Raw genomic sequence first — 17,568 nt, forward strand, 5'->3', positions numbered from 1 at the left:
GTCAAGCACTCAGTCATTCAGTCTCAGTCAGTCAGTCCAGTCAGTCAGTCACTCAGTCAGTCAGTTAGTCCTTCAGTCAGTCAGTCAGTCAGTCATTCAGTCAGTCAGTCAGTCAGGCAGTCAGTCAGTCAGTCAGTCGGTCAGTCCTGTGCAGTCAGTTAGTCATTAAAGCAGTCAGTCAGTCTCAGTCAGTCAGTCAGTCAGTCAGTCCAGTCCAGTCCAGTCTCAGTCAGTCAGTCAGTCAGTCTCGGTCAGTCAGTCAGTCAGTCATTCAGTCAGTCAGTCAGTCAGGCAGTCAGTCAGTCGGTCAGCCTTATTCAGTCAGTCTGTCAGTCAGTCAGTCAGTCAGCCTTATTCAGTCAGTCTGTCAGTCATCCTTATTCAGTCAGTCTGTCAGTCAGTCAGTCGGTCAGTCAGAAATCTTCCATGTATATATTTCTCTTCTAATTTGAAGATTCTTTTTTTTTTCAATTTCTTTCTTTTGCAAATATGGATTATTTATGTACGGAAGAAAATTCTGAGTCAGTTTAATCATTCGACCTTTAGATTTCAAAGATTTTAGATCAATAATTACTAAGGTGCATTTTTTGTTTTTATTATAATCAAGACACCGATCAACAGAGATCCGATAGTATATTGGCGAGAGCGTTGGGCTTCCATGAGTGTCGCCCTGGGTTCAAATCCCAGCCGGAAAGGAAATCTTAAATGCAAATATTTTTTTCTAATTTTATAATTCTTTTATTTTTATTTTTCCCTTTTGCGAAGTCAGTCAGTCAGTCTGACAGTCAATCAGTCAAGCACTCAGTCATTCAGTCTCAGTGAGTCAGTCCAGTCAGTCAGTCACTCAGTCAGTCAGTTAGTCCTTCAGCCAGTCAGTCAAGCAGTCAGTCATTTAGTCTCAGTCAGTCAGTCATTCAGTCAGTCAGGCAGTCAGTCAGTCAGTCAGTCGGTCAGTCCTGTGCAGTCAGTTAGTCACTAAAGCAGTCAGTCAGTCTCAGTCAGTCAGTCAGTCAGTCAGTCCAGTCCAGTCTCAGTCAGTCAGTCAGTCAGTCTCGGTCAGTCAGTCAGTCAGTCATTCAGTCAGTCAGTCAGTCAGGCAGTCAGTCAGTCGGTCAGCCTTATTCTGTCAGTCTGTCAGTCAGTCAGTCAGTCAGCCTTATTCAGTCAGTCTGTCAGTCATCCTTATTCAGTCAGTCTGTCAGTCAGTCAGTCATTCAGTCCTGTCCAGTCAGTTAGTCAGTCAAGCAGTCAGTCAGGTAGTCAAGCAGTCAGTCAGTCAGTGTCAGTCAGTCATTTAGTCATTCAGTCAGTCAGTGAAATAGCCAGTCAGAGAGTCAAGCAGTCAGTCAGTCAGTCTCAGTCAGTCAGTTAGTCAGTCAGTCAGTCAGTCAGTCCAGTCTCAGTCAGTCAGGCAGTTAGTCAGTCAGTCTCGGTCAGTCAGTGAGTCAGTCAGTCAGTATCAGTCAGTCAGTGAGTCAGTCTGTCAGTCAGGCAGTATCAGTCAGGCAGTAAGACTCCGCTCGACAGAACTCCGATAGCCTAATGGCTAGACCGCTGGTCTTCCAAGCGAGTGGCCTGGGTTCGAGTCCCAGCCGGAGCGAATATCTTCAATGTATATATTTCTTTTCTAATTTGAAAATTCTTTTTTTTTCAATTTCTTTCCTTTGCAATTATTGATTATTTATGTAGGGAAGAAAATTCTGAGTCAGTTAAATTTTTCGACACGAAGATTTCAAAGTGTTTAAATAAACAATTACCAAGGTGCATTTTTTGTTTTTATTATATTTAAAACTCCCACCGACAGAGCTCCCATAGACTAATGGCTAGAGTGTTAGGCTTCCAAGCGAGTGGCCCTGGGTTCGAGTCCCAGCCTGAACGAAAATCTTCAATGTATACTTTTAGTTTCTAATTTGAAATTTCTTCTTCTTTTTTTTTAAATTTTTCTCTTTTGCGAATATTGATTATTTATGTAGGGAGAAAAATTCTGAGTCAGTTTAATTATTCGACCCTTAAATTTCAAAGTGTTTGAATCAATAATTACCAAGGTGCATTTTTTGTTTTTATTATATTTAAGACTTCCATCGACAGAGCTCCGATAGACTAATGGCTAGACCGTTGGGTTCCAAAGCGCGTGGTACTGGGTTCGAGTCCCGGCCGGAACGAAAATCTTCCATGTATATATTTCTCTTCTAATTTGAAGATTCTTTTTTTTTTTCAATTTCTTTCTTTTGCAAATATGGATTATTTATGTACGGAAGAAAATTCTGAGTCAGTTTAATCATTCGACCTTTAGATTTCAAAGATTTTAGATCAATAATTACTAAGGTGCATTTTTTGTTTTTATTATAATTAAGACACCGATCAACAGAGATCCGATAGTATATTGGCGAGAGCGTTGGGCTTCCATGAGTGTCGCCCTGGGTTCAAATCCCAGCCGGAAAGGAAATCTTAAATGCAAATATTTTTTTCTAATTTTATAATTCTTTTATTTTTATTTTTCCCTTTTGCGAAGTCAGTCAGTCAGTCTGACAGTCAATCAGTCAAGCACTCAGTCATTCAGTCTCAGTCAGTCAGTCCAGTCAGTCAGTCACTCAGTCAGTCAGTTAGTCCTTCAGTCAGTCAGTCAGTCAGTCATTCAGTCAGTCAGTCAGTCAGGCAGTCAGTCAGTCAGTCAGTCGGTCAGTCCTGTGCAGTCAGTTAGTCACTAAAGCAGTCAGTCAGTCTCAGTCAGTCAGTCAGTCAGTCAGTCCAGTCCAGTCTCAGTCAGTCAGTCAGTCAGTCAGTCCAGTCCAGTCTCAGTCAGTCAGTCAGTCAGTCTCGGTCAGTCAGTCAGTCAGTCATTCAGTCAGTCAGTCAGTCAGGCAGTCAGTCAGTCGGTCAGCCTTATTCAGTCAGTCTGTCAGTCAGTCAGTCAGTCAGCCTTATTCAGTCAGTCTGTCAGTCATCCTTATTCAGTCAGTCTGTCAGTCAGTCAGTCGGTCAGTCCTGTCCAGTCAGTTAGTCAGTCAAGCAGTCAGTCAGTCAGTGTCAGTCAGTCATTTATTCATTCAGTCAGTCAGTGAAATAGCCAGTCAGAGAGTCAAGCAGTCGGTCAGTCAGTCTCAGTCAGTCAGTTAGTCAGTCAGTCAGTCAGTCAGTCCAGTCTCAGTCAGTCAGGCAGTTAGTCAGTCAGTCTCGGTCAGTCAGTGAGTCAGTCAGTCAGTATCAGTCAGTCAGTGAGTCAGTCTGTCAGTCAGGCAGTATCAGTCAGGCAGTAAGACTCCGCTCGACAGAACTCCGATAGCCTAATGGCTAGACCGCTGGTCTTCCAAGCGAGTGGCCTGGGTTCGAGTCCCAGCCGGAGCGAATATCTTCAATGTATATATTTCTTTTCTAATTTGAAAATTCTTTTTTTTCAATTTCTTTCCTTTGCAATTATTGATTATTTATGTAGGGAAGAAAATTCTGAGTCAGTTTAATTTTTCGACACGAAGATTTCAAAGTGTTTAAATAAACAATTACCAAGGTGCATTTTTTGTTTTTATTATATCTAAAACTCCCACCGACAGAGCTCCCATAGACTAATGGCTAGAGTGTTAGGCTTCCAAGCGAGTGGCCCTGGGTTCGAGTCCCAGCCTGAACGAAAATCTTCAATGTATACTTTTAGTTTCTAATTTGAAATTTCTTCTTCTTTTTTTTTTTAATTTTTCTCTTTTGCGAATATTGATTATTTATGTAGGGAGAAAAATTCTGAGTCAGTTTAATTATTCGACCTGTAAATTTCAAAGTGTTTGAATCAATAATTACCAAGGTGCATTTTTTGTTTTTATTATATTTAAGACTTCCATCGACAGAGCTCCGATAGCCTAATGGCTAGACCGTTGGGTTCCTAGCGCGTGGTACTGGGTTCGAGTCCCGGCCGGAAAGGAAATCTTAAATGCAAATATTTTTTTCTAATTTTATAATTCTTTTTTTTTTATTTTTCCCTTTTGCGAAGTCAGTCAGTCAGTCTGACAGTCAATCAGTCAAGCACTCAGTCATTCAGTCTCAGTCAGTCAGTCACTCAGTCAGTCAGTTAGTCCTTCAGCCAGTCAGTCAAGCAGTCAGTCATTTAGTCTCAGTCAGTCAGTCATTCAGTCAGTCAGTCAGTCAGGCAGTCAGTCAGTCAGTCAGTCGGTCAGTCCTGTGCAGTCAGTTAGTCACTAAAGCAGTCAGTCAGTCTCAGTCAGTCAGTCAGTCAGTCAGTCCAGTCCAGTCTCGGTCAGTCAGTCAGTCAGTCTCGGTCAGTCAGTCAGTCAGTCAGGCAGTCAGTCAGTCGGTCAGCCTTATTCAGTCTGTCTGTCAGTCAGTCAGTCAGCCTTATTCAGTCAGTCTGTCAGTCATCCTTATTCAGTCAGTCTGTCAGTCAGTCAGTCGGTCAGTCCTGTCCAGTCAGTTAGTCAGTCAAGCAGTCAGTCAGGTAGTCAAGCAGTCAGTCAGTCAGTGTCAGTCAGTCATTTAGTCATTCAGTCAGTCAGTGAAATAGCCAGTTAGAGAGTCAAGCAGTCAGTCAGTCAGTCTCAGTCAGTCAGTTAGTCAGTCAGTCAGTCAGTCAGTCAGTCCAGTCTCAGTCATTTAGGCAGTTAGTCAGTCAGTCTCGGTCAGTCAGTGAGTCAGTCAGTCAGTATCAGTCAGTCAGTGAGTCAGTCTGTCAGTCAGGCAGTATCAGTCAGGCAGTAAGACTCCGCTCGACAGAACTCCGATAGCCTAATGGCTAGACCGCTGGTCTTCCAAGCGAGTGGCCTGGGTTCGAGTCCCAGCCGGAGCGAATATCTTCAATGTATATATTTCTTTTCTAATGTGAAAATTCTTTTTTTTTTTCAATTTCTTTCCTTTGCAATTATTGATTATTTATGTAGGGAAGAAAATTCTGAGTCAGTTTAATTTTTCGACACGAAGATTTCAAAGTGTTTAAATAAACAATTACCAAGGTGCATTTTTTGTTTTTATTATATTTAAAATTCCCATCGACAGAGCTCCCATAGACAAATGGCTAGAGTGTTAGGCTTCCAAGCGAGTGGCCCTGGGTTCGAGTCCCAGCCTGAACGAAAATCTTCAATGTATACTTTTAGTTTCTAATTTGAAATTTCTTCTTCTTTTTTTTTTTAATTTTTCTCTTTTGCGAATATTGATTATTTATGTAGGGAGAAAAATTCTGAGTCAGTTTAATTATTCGACCTGTAAATTTCAAAGTGTTTTTATCAATAATTACCAAGGTGCATTTTTTGTTTTTATTATATTTAAGACTTCCATCGACAGAGCTCCGATAGCCTAATGGCTAGACCGTTGGGTTCCAAGCGCGTGGTACTGGGTTCGAGTCCCGGCCGGAACGAAAATCTTCCATGTATATATTTCTCTTCTAATTTGAAGATTCTTTTTTTTTTCAATTTCTTTCTTTTGCAAATATGGATTATTTATGTACGGAAGAAAATTCTGAGTCAGTTTAATCATTCGACCTTTAGATTTCAAAGATTTTAGATCAATAATTACTAAGGTGCATTTTTTGTTTTTATTATAATTAAGACACCGATCAACAGAGATCCGATAGTATATTGGCGAGAGCGTTGGGCTTCCATGAGTGTCGCCCTGGGTTCAAATCCCAGCCGGAAAGGAAATCTTAAATGCAAATATTTTTTTCTAATTTTATAATTCTTTTATTTTTATTTTTCCCTTTTGCGAAGTCAGTCAGTCAGTCTGACAGTCAATCAGTCAAGCACTCAGTCATTCAGTCTCAGTCAGTCAGTCCAGTCAGTCAGTCACTCAGTCAGTCAGTTAGTCCTTCAGCCAGTCAGTCAAGCAGTCAGTCATTTAGTCTCAGTCAGTCAGTCATTCAGTCAGTCAGTCAGTCATGCAGTCAGTCAGTCAGTCAGTTGGTCAGTCCTGTGCAGTCAGTCAGTCAGTCCAGTCCAGTCTCAGTCAGTCAGTCAGTCAGTCTCGGTCAGTCAGTCAGTCAGTCATTCAGTCAGTCAGGCAGTCAGTCAGTCGGTCAGCCTTTGTTGTCACTCCAAACAAATTTTGTATTTCCTGTTTTCGTTGTATCATATTCAAACTTGAGATCTGGCAACCCATTTTTGGTTTTGAAAAATGGTAACAAAAATATTAGCGTTCTTGTAGAATTACGTTACGCATACGTTACGAAAAGAGTTGTGTTATATATTCATTTTTAAGATATACGGATCATAAGATCAAAATGAGTCATCTTCATCCCTGTAAATATCTTCATCAAACTTTCTTTCCTGTGATGTGAAATAAATTGTGTTTAAAAACAAAAGCCGAGTCTGTAGTTACAACAACTGGCGTCCGGTGACAGGATCTTGTTCTCTGCATTACGTAAGTGAGTGATCGTTTGTTATTCATTGCAGTTAATGTTCAAGGTGATTTTAAGATAAATAAAATGGCTACAGATTCGAAATTAGACGAGACTGATCGCAAATTAATTGCTGAGCAAGAAAAATTACGAAATGAAAGAACTAATTTACGGCGCCTTTTTACAATAGCAGCAAATGCATTTGATGATATCCATAGTAAGGCCGATAATGAAAAGGATATTCACACTCAGTATAACAAAGTCGTTGAGAAAGCGGAGCGTTTATTTAAAGTAGATGAAGAGATTAAAGAAGTCATTAATTTCACGGATGAAGATTACGATACGATAGAATCTTACAGAGACAGATTCACAGAAATGAGAGTTATATATGAAAAATATTATAATCAACAGGAAGAAAGCAATTCTGTTATTTCAAGTAAATGTACACCTGATAATTTGAAATTGCCTAGATTACGCCTAAAGGAATATGAACTAATGCCTAGATCATGGGTGGCTTTTTGGGGACAATTTTGCAATATTCACGAGAATGAAAGTATAAGAGAAGAAGACAAATTTCAATATTTGTTATCATCATTAAAGCCAAAAACGAAAGCTCGTGATATTGTAGAAAGTTATCCGCCATCTAAGGGCAATTATTCGAAAGTTATTGAACATTTAGAGTCCAGATTTGGTAGAAAGGATTTACTGATAGAAGTTTATATACGGGATCTTTTATCACTAGTAAACAGTAAATCAAACATTAAACTAACTGATTTATACGATAAACTTGGTTCGTATTTACGGGCATTAGAAACATTAGGTGTGACAACGTCTAATTATGCAGCGATGCTTTTCCCGGTTGTGGAGTCATGTCTTCCTGTCGAGATTTTAAAGGCTTGGGATAGGTATAGACTCAACAGAGAAGTCATAGAAGAGGATTCTGTTCTCACAAAGGAGAAGGTTCTTGAAAATTTGATGACTTTCTTACGTCATGAAGTCGAAGGCGAAGAGCATCGTGCTTTAGCAGAAACTGCATTTGGAAGTGGAATAAAGCGAAAAGATTCCCATAAACCAGTACCGAGAGATGAGCCTACTGCTGCTGCACTAACTTCAAGCACAACCGCAAGACAATTCAGTTGTGTTTTCTGTGATCGTTCTCATCCAAGTCAGGAATGTCAGAAAATATCGGACATGAATTATGAGGACAGAAAATCGCAAGTAATGCGCAAGAGATGCTGCCTCGTTTGCCTCAAACCAGGTCATATGGCAAAAAGGTGCCACAGTAATGTAAAATGCAAAATTTGTGGTCGCCGACATTATGCCTTACTTTGTCCGGATTTGTCAGGGAAGGAGAAGCGTAATTTTGAGACAGACGCTATGACAGATGTGTGGAACACTACAGCCTTATTTTCCTTACAACCAGCAGATCATGAAATTTATTTAAAAACTATCATGATAAGAATACGAAATAAAGGGAATCAAGCATGTGTTCGTGCACTTATGGATGACGGATCCCGACGTTCATATATTGAGAAAAGTTTAGTGCAAGAACTTAAACTCATTCCTTCTGGACAAGAAACCATAGCACAAGGGTTATTTGGTGGAGGAATAACTCCAGAAATGCAGCACGGAAGATACACTGTTCTTATTGAAAGTTTAGATGGCAAATATAGAAAAAGGGTATCATTTCTTGACCAGCATAAAATTTGTACTACTCTACCCCGTATTAGGGATACAAATCTAATTTGTGAGCTAGAATCTCGGGGAGTAAGATTAACGGATTTGGGAAATTCTACACCAACTGTACAAGTTCTTCTAGGAGCTGATATACTGGGATCATTATTTACTGGACGAATTGAAGCTACAAAGACGGGAATTTCAGCAATAGAAACCAAACTTGGTTGGACAGTACTTGGTCTGGGAAGCAGAAAAGAAACTTTAAACATGGTCACGTTAACCCTGCAGAATACCGAGTTACCAAAATTTTGGGATTTAGAAGTTTTAGGAATTAAAGATCCAATAGAAAGAAAAAATAAGATCCTTCTTGAAGAAGAAACTCTAACCCATTTCAAAGAAACCTTAGAAGTTCTAGAAGGCGGACGATATGAAGTAGCTTTACCTTGGTTGTCTGGACATCCACCTGTATATGATATGTACGATGTCGCTGAATCCAGACTACGTTCAGTAACAAAACGTCTATTAAAAGAAAACATCTACGATGTGTACGATGATGTTTTGAGACAGTGGCAAAGAGAAGGTATAATTGAAGCTGTACCGCAGGACGAAATTTCGAAACCTGGTCATTATCTTCCTCACAGGCCCGTTATCAAACCATCAAGTGCTACAACTAAGGTTCGACCAGTCTTCGATGCCTCCTTTAAACGACCAGGTTATGCTTCTCTAAACGAATGCTTGAGTGTTGGACCTAGTCTTTCGGAACAGATTCCCCCACTTCTGTTAAGATTTAGCACTGGTTCTATAGGAGTGATTGCTGATATAAAACAAGCTTTCTTACAATTGAGTGTCAAACCGGAGGATCGTGATTTTTTAAGATTCTTGTGGTGGAATTTCAAAGATCGATCAAAATTAGAATTCTGGAGACATTGTCGAGTAGTCTTTGGAGTGACTTCGAGTCCATTTCTCTTGAATGCTAGTATTCGTCACCACCTTAATTCAAAGGAATATCAACTTGAATATCTTCAGCCGATTGTCGAGAAACTTAAGAAGGGTTTCTATGTAGACAATTTGACTACCAGCGTTGAGGACCAAGAAGAGTTGATGGAGTTCAAGACTCAGACGATGAAGATAATGAATGCTGCTTCGTTTGAATTAAGATGTTGGGCTCACAGTGGAGATCAGAACCAGGGATGTCAAAATGTTCTTGGTCTCGAGTGGGATACAAAGACTGATGAGCTGTACTGTGTTGGTCCTGATATAAGTTCCGTTGAAGTTGTATCTAAGAGAAAATTACTTTCCGTTGTTAACGGCATATACGATCCTGTGGGTTTCACATCTCCTGCGACACTGTTACCAAAATTGTTACTCCAAGAGGCTTGGCGCAATAAGTTGGACTGGGACGAACAGTTGCCTTCCGAAATGCAGTTACGCTATCAACGATGGGCAAAGCATTTAGATCTTATCCAGAAATGTAGGATCCCTCGTAGGATATTGCATGGAACTTTCGAAAGGGCCAGTTTACACATATTTACAGATGCATCGGCTCATGGGTATGCCTGCTGTGCCTTTCTACGATGTGGAGAAGAGGAAGAAGTGAGAGTCTCATTAGTTTCAGCAAAGGCTAGAGTAGCTCCTCTTCAGAGACCAACAATTCCACGATTGGAGCTTTTAGGAGCCGCTATTGGAGCTAGAATTGCTTCAACAATATTAGAAACATTTAATTTGCCTTTAAAGACGTATTTTTGGACAGATTCCATGATAGTTCTGGGATGGATTACTAAAACAGAACCCTGGAATACGTTTGCAGGTAACAGAGTGAAAGAAATACGAGAACTTACAAACATAGAAGATTGGAGATTTGTCCCTGGAGATGTCAATCCAGCAGACTTACCTTCCCGCTCATGTGATTGGTCTGAACTTTTACGGAGTCAATGGTGGGAGGGTCCAAAGTGGCTTTATGAACGTCCAGAATTTTGGCCTTACACTGAGATCATTCTTCCTGACGAAGCGATGTTAGAACGACGGAAGTCAGTAGCTGTTAATCTAAATATTGAAGCAAAGGAGCATTTTGGAAATAGATTTTTATACTTTTCCAGTTATCCAAGGATCATCCGCTTGACAGCCTGGGTATTGAGATTTTGCCAGAATATCAAAGTGAATTCTTCCAAGTTGACCAAGGAGCTGTCATACGAAGAAATTCGAAGGGGTGAGGAAACTCTGATACGAATAATACAATCAGAATGGCCAACTGACATCAGGGAGAAGTACTCTCAGACAATTCAGTTTTACGAAGAAAATGAAATATTGAAAGTTCAATCAAGGCTAATCCTAGGGCAAGATCCAGAAGATTTTGTACGACCCATAGTTTTGCCAGATCATCCAATTGTCAGAAGACTCATAGAATATACTCATAAGTCACTTCACCATGCAGGCGTACAAACTACCTTGTCTCATCTACGTGACCGATTTTGGATTCCTCGGGGACGGAAAGTTGTTAGAGAAGTTTTACAGAAGTGTATGACATGTAAGAGGTATACATCAAAACCTGTAGTACCAGTTGTTCCTGCTCCTCTTCCTATTGATAGGATCAATCGTGTAGCTGCATTTCAAGTGACGGGGGCTGATCTGGCAGGTCCTGTTTATTTGAAAGGAAGGCAAAAGGCTTGGATAGTGCTTTTTACGTGCGCGGTATATCGTGCTATTCACTTAGAGTTGGTGACATCTCTGTCTACTGAAGCATTTATGCAAGCCATGAGACGATTTTTTGCTAGAAGAGGACGTAGTTCTATTATGTACACTGATAACGGAACTAATTTTTTGGGAACAACTAGAGCTCTCAGCTCCCTCAACTGGCAAGAAATAACATCTGAATGTGCTATCCAACAGATTAAATGGCACTTCAATCCCCCTACAGCACCATGGTATGGAGGTTGGTGGGAAAGAATGATCCGCACCGTTAAAGAACTTTTGAGAAAGGTATTAAGCCGTGCTTCTGTCACTTACGAGGAAATGGTGACTTTACTATGTGAATGTGAAAGCATAGTTAATGGACGTCCTCTCACATATGTTTATGATGATCCGAATGAGTTGAGGGTTATCAAACCTTCTGACTTTATACAAGACATAAAAGGAAATGAAACTGTGGATTTGGACATCGTAGATACCAGACATCTACGTAATCGCATTCGATACCTGCAGAATCTACGTTATCAGCTACGTCAACGATTCCAAAAGGAGTATTTAGCAGAACTTATACGAAATCCTCATTTATCTACCAAACGACAGAACCTGTCACCAGGTGATATTGTTCTCATTGGCTCAGAAAACACAAAACGTTTAAATTGGCCTTTAGGACGTATCATCAAACTATATCAAGGTAAGGATAACATCGAACGAGTAGTTAGATTACGTGTGGCTAATGGAGAAATCATCCGTCCAGTTCAAAGAGTCTATCCTTTGGAAATTAGTTCTCCTGATATCTCCAAAGATATACACAAAAATGTGGAAGGTGCTTCTGATATTGTTGATGATGATATTGGAGTACCTGTTGCTTCAAATGAAAAATGCTGTCAATCTGAAGCATTCCCTCAAGAAAAATTACAGGCTGTGAAACAAACGCGGTTTGGTCGACGAGTTGTTCCTGTGAAACGCCTGGACTTATAGACTGGACTAAAGACTTTAATTTTATTTTATCTCATTATTATAGTTATATCTAAGTAGTTTAGTATTAGATATTGTTATATTCATTAGTAGTTATTAGTCAAATGTTTTCATAAGTATTGAAATTTCATGTCTATTGTATTATACTATATTTTCTGGTTTTCATTTTGTATTGGTTTAGCCGATATGTGCACAATACAAAAGGTGGGAGGATGTTGTCACTCCAAACAAATTTTGTATTTCCTGTTTTCGTTGTATCATATTCAAACTTGAGATCTGGCAACCCATTTTTGGTTTTGAAAAATGGTAACAAAAATATTAGCGTTCTTGTAGAATTACGTTACGCATACGTTACGAAAAGAGTTGTGTTATATATTCATTTTTAAGATATACGGATCATAAGATCAAAATGAGTCATCTTCATCCCTGTAAATATCTTCATCAAACTTTCTTTCCTGTGATGTGAAATAAATTGTGTTTAAAAACAAAAGCCGAGTCTGTAGTTACAACAGCCTTATTCAGTCAGTCTGTCAGTCAGTCAGTCAGTCAGCCTTATTCAGTCAGTCTGTCAGTCATCCTTATTCAGTCAGTCTGTCAGTCAGTCAGTCGGTCAGTCCTGTCCAGTCAGTTAGTCAGTCAAGCAGTCAGTCAGGTAGTCAAGCAGTCAGTCAGTCAGTGTCAGTCAGTCATTTAGTCATTCTGTCAGTCAGTGAAATAGCCAGTCAGAGAGTCAAGCAGTCAGTCAGTCAGTCTCAGTCAGTCAGTTAGTCAGTCAGTCAGTCAGTCAGTCAGTCAGTCCAGTCTCAGTCAGTCAGGCAGTTAGTCAGTCCGTCTCGGTCAGTCATTGAGTCAGTCAGTCAGTATCAGTCAGTCAGTGAGTCAGTCTGTCAGTCAGGCAGTATCAGTCAGGCAGTAAGACTCCGCTCGACAGAACTCCGATAGCCTAATGGCAAGACCGCTGGTCTTCCAAGCGAGTGGCCTGGGTTCGAGTCCCAGCCGGAGCGAATATCTTCAATGTATATATTTCTTTTCTAATTTGAAAATTCTTTTTTTTTTCAATTTCTTTCCTTTGCAATTATTGATTATTTATGTAGGGAAGAAAATTCTGAGTCAGTTTAATTTTTCGACACGAAGATTTCAAAGTGTTTAAATAAACAATTACCAAGGTGCATTTTTTGTTTTTATTATATTTAAAACTCCCACCGGCAGAGCTGCCATAGACTAATGGCTAGAGTGTTAGGCTTCCAAGCGAGTGGCCCTGGGTTCGAGTCCCAGCCTGAACGGAAATCTTCAATGTATACTTTTAGTTTCTAATTTGAAATTTCTTCTTCTTTTTTTTTTAATTTTTCTCTTTTGCGAATATTGATTATTTATGTAGGGAGAAAAATTCTGAGTCAGTTTAATTATTCGACCTGTAAATTTCAAAGTGTTTGAATCAATAATTACCAAGGTGCATTTTTTGTTTTTATTATATTTAAGACTTCCATCGACAGAGCTCCGATAACCTAATGGCTAGACCGTTGGGTTCCAAGCGCGTGGTACTGGGTTCGAGTCCCGGCCGGAACGAAAATCTTCCATGTATATATTTCTCTTCTAATTTGAAGATTCTTTTTTTTTTTCAATTTCTTTCTTTTGCAAATATGGATTTTTTATGTACGGAAGAAATTTCTGAGTCAGTTTAATCATTCGACCTTTAGATTTCAAAGATTTTAGATCAATAATTACTAAGTTGCATTTTTTGTTTTTATTATAATTAAGACACCGATCAACAGAGATCCGATAGTATATTGGCGAGAGCGTTGGGCTTTCATGAGTGTCGCCCTGGGTTCGAATCCCAGCCGGAAAGGAAATCTTAAATGCAAATATTTTTTTCTAATTTTATAATTCTTTTTTTTTTATTTTTCCCTTTTGCGAAGTCAGTCAGTCAGTCTGACAGTCAATCAGTCAAGCACTCAGTCATTCAGTCTCAGTCAGTCAGTCCAGTCAGTCAGTCACTCAGTCAGTCAGTTAGTCCTTCAGCCAGTCAGTCAAGCAGTCAGTCATTTAGTCTCAGTCAGTCAGTCATTCAGTCAGTCAGTCACTCAGGCAGTCAGTCAGTCAGTCAGTCGGTCAGTCCTGTGCAGTCAGTTAGTCACTAAAGCAGTCAGTCAGTCTCAGTCAGTCAGTCAGTCAGTCAGTCCAGTCCAGTCTCAGTCAGTCAGTCAGTCAGTCTCGGTCAGTCAGTCAGTCAGTCAGTCATTCAGTCAGGCAGTCAGTCAGTCGGTCAGCCTTATTCAGTCAGTCTGTCAGTCAGTCAGTCAGTCAGCCTTATTCAGTCAGTCTGTCAGTCATCCTTATTCAGTCAGTCTGTCAGTCCTCTCCAGTCAGTTAGTCAGTCAAGCAGTCAGTCAGGTAGTCAAGCAGTCAGTCAGTCAGTGTCAGTCAGTCATTTAGTCATTCAGTCAGTCAGTGAAATAGCCAGTCAGAGAGTCAAGCAGTCAGTCAGTCAGTCTCAGTCAGTCAGTTAGTCAGTCAGTCAGTCAGTCAGTCAGTCAGTCCAGTCTCAGTCAGTCAGGCAGTTAGTCAGTCAGTCTCGGTCAGTCAGTGAGTCAGTATCTCGGACTGTCAGTATCAGTCAGTCAGTGAGTCAGTCTGTCAGTCAGGCAGTATCAGTCAGGCAGTAAGACTCCGCTCGACAGAACTCCGATAGCCTAATGGCTAGACCGCTGGTCTTCCAAGCGAGTGGCCTGGGTTCGAGTCCCAGCCGGAGCGAATATCTTCAATGTATATATTTCTTTTCTAATTTGGAAACTCTTTTTTTTTTTCAATTTCTTTCCTTTGCAATTATTGATTATTTATGTAGGGAAGAAAATTCTGAGTCAGTTTAATTTTTCGACATGAAGATTTCAAAGTGTTTAAATAAACAATTACCAAGGTGCATTTTTTGTTTTTATTATATTTAAAACTCCCACCGACAGAGCTCCCATAGACTAATGGCTAGAGTGTTAGGCTTCCAAGCGAGTGGCCCTGGGTTCGAGTCCCAGCCTGAACGAAAATCTTCAATGTATACTTTTAGTTTCTAATTTGAAATTTCTTCTTCTTTTTTTTTTTAATTTTTCTCTTTTGCGAATATTGATTATTTATGTAGGGAGAAAAATTCTGAGTCAGTTTAATTATTCGACCTGTAAATTTCAAAGTGTTTGAATCAATAATTACCAAGATGCATTTTTTGTTTTTATTATATTTAAGACTTCCATCGACAGAGCTCCGATAGCCTAATGGCTAGACCGTTGGGTTCCAAGCGCGTGGTACTGGGTTTGAGTCCCGGCCGGAACGAAAATCTTCCGTGTATATATTTCTCTTCTAATTTGAAGATTCTTTTTTTTTTTCAATTTCTTTCTTTTGCAAATATGGATTATTTATGTACGGAAGAAAATTCTGAGTCAGTTTAATCATTCGACCTTTAGATTTCAAAGATTTTAGATCAATAATTACTAAGTTGCATTTTTTGTTTTTATTATAATTAAGACACCGATCAACAGAGATCCGATAGTATATTGGCGAGAGCGTTGGGCTTCCATGAGTGTCGCCCTGGGTTCAAATCCCAGCCGGAAAGGAAATCTTAAATGCAAATATTTTTTTCTAATTTTATAATTCTTTTTTTTTTTATTTTTCCCTTTTGCGAAGTCAGTCAGTCAGTCTGACAGTCAATCAGTCAAGCACTCAGTCATTCAGTCTCAGTCAGTCAGTCCAGTCACTCAGTCACTCAGTCAGTCAGTTAGTCCTTCAGCCAGTCAGTCAAGCAGTCAGTCATTTAGTCTCAGTCAGTCAGTCATTCAGTCAGTCAGGCAGTCAGTCAGTCAGTCAGTCGGTCAGTCCTGTGCAGTCAGTTAGTCACTAAAGCAGTCAGTCAGTCTCAGTCAGTCAGTCAGTCAGTCAGTCCAGTCCAGTCTCAGTCAGTCAGTCAGTCAGTCTCGGTCAGTCAGTCAGTCATTCAGTCAGTAAGTCAGTCAGGCAGTCAGTCAGTCGGTCAGCCTTATTCAGTCAGTCTGTCAGTCAGTCAGTCAGTCAGCCTTATTCAGTCAGTCTGTCAGTCATCCTTATTCAGTCAGTCTGTCAGTCAGTCGGTCAGTCCTGTCCAGTCAGTTAGTCAGTCAAGCAGTCAGTCAGGTAGTCAAGCAGTCAGTCAGTCAGTGTCAGTCAGTCATTTAGTCATTCAGTCAGTCAGTGAAATAGCCAGTCAGAGAGTCAAGCAGTCAGTCAGTCAGTCTCAGTCAGTCAGTTAGTCAGTCAGTCAGTCAGTCAGTCAGTCCAGTCTCAGTCAGTCAGGCAGTTAGTCAGTCAGTCTCGGTCAGTCAGTGAGTCAGTCAGTCAGTATCAGTCAGTCAGTGAGTCAGTCTGTCAGTCAGGCAGTATCAGTCAGGCAGTAAGACTCCGCTCGACAGAACTCCGATAGCCTAATGGCTAGACCGCTGGTCTTCCAAGCGAGTGGCCTGGGTTCGAGTCCCAGCCGGAGCGAATATCTTCAATGTATATATTTCTTTTCTAATTTGAAAATTCTTTTTTTTTCAATTTCTTTCCTTTGCAATTATTGATTATTTATGTAGGGAAGAAAATTCTGAGTCAGTTTAATTTTTCGACACGAAGATTTCAAAGTGTTTAAATAAACAATTACCAAGGTGCATTTTTTGTTTTTACTATATTTAAAACTCCCACCGACAGAGCTCCCATAGACTAATGGCTAGAGTGTTAGGCTTCCAAGCGAGTGGCCCTGGGTTCGAGTCCCAGCCTGAACGAAAATCTTCAATGTATACTTTTAGTTTCTAATTTGAAATTTCTTCTTCTTTTTTTTAATGTTTCTCTTTTGCGAATATTGATTATTTATGTAGGGAGAAAAATTCTGAGTCAGTTTAATTATTCGACCTGTAAATTTCAAAGTGTTTGAATCAATAATTACCAAGGTGCATTTTTTGTTTTTATTATATTTAAGACTTCCATCGACAGAGCTCCGATAGCCTAATGGCTAGACCGTTGTGTTCCAAGCGCGTGGTACTGGGTTCGAGTCCCGGCCAGAACGAAAATCTTCCATGTATATATTTCTCTTCTAATTTAAAGATTCTTTTTTTTTTCAATTTCTTTCTTTTGCAAATATGGATTATTTATGTACGGAAGAAAATTCTGAGTCAGTTTAATCATTCGACCTTTGGATTTCAAAGATTTTAGATCAATAATTACTAAGGTGCATTTTTTGTTTTTATTATAATTAAGACACCGATCAACAGAGATCCGATAGTATATTGGCGAGAGCGTTGGGCTTCCATGAGTGTCGCCCTGGGTTCAAATCCCAGCCGGAAAGGAAATCTTAAATGCAAATATTTTTTTCTAATTTTATAATTCTTTTTTTTTTATTTTTCCCTTTTGCGAAGTCAGTCAGTCAGTCTGACAGTCAATCAGTCAAGCACTCAGTCATTCAGTCTCAGTCAGTCAGTCCAGTCAGTCAGTCACTCAGTCAGTCAGTTAGTCCTTCAGCCAGTCAGTCAAGCAGTCAGTAATTTAGTCTCAGTCAGTCAGTCATTCAGTCAGTCAGTCAGTCAGGCAGTCAGTCAGTCAGTCAGTCGGTCAGTCCTGTGCAGTCAGTTAGTCACTAAAGCAGTCAGTCAGTCTCAGTCAGTCAGTCAGTCAGTCAGTCCAGTCCAGTCTCAGTCAGTCAGTCAGTCAGTCTCGGTCAGTCAGTCAGTCAGTCATTCAGTCAGTCAGTCAGTCAGGCAGTCAGTCATCCTTATTCAGTCAGTCTGTCAGTCAGTCAGTCGGTCAGTCCTGTCCAGTCAGTTAGTCAGTCAAGCAGTCAGTCAGGTAGTCAAGCAGTCAGTCAGTCAGTGTCAGTCAGTCATTTAGTCATTCAGTCAGTCAGTGAAATAGCCAGTCAG

The 17,568-nt window shown here is 40.1% G+C and overlaps 1 protein-coding gene across 1 annotated transcript; it reads left to right on the forward strand.

The window, feature by feature from the left end:
- The first annotated feature begins 8,269 nt into the window (after window positions 1-8,269).
- LOC129234055 (uncharacterized) lies at window positions 8,270-11,665 on the forward strand. The gene is made up of 2 exons (XM_054867955.1): window positions 8,270-10,634; window positions 11,325-11,665. The coding sequence occupies exons 1-2, from the start codon at window positions 8,270-8,272 to the stop codon at window positions 11,663-11,665; spliced, it is 2,706 nt and encodes a 901-aa protein (XP_054723930.1).
- The last annotated feature ends 5,903 nt before the right edge of the window (window positions 11,666-17,568 follow it).

This window comes from Uloborus diversus, unplaced genomic scaffold (genome assembly GCF_026930045.1).
Source record: "Uloborus diversus isolate 005 unplaced genomic scaffold, Udiv.v.3.1 scaffold_96, whole genome shotgun sequence".
NCBI lineage: Eukaryota > Metazoa > Arthropoda > Arachnida > Araneae > Uloboridae > Uloborus > Uloborus diversus.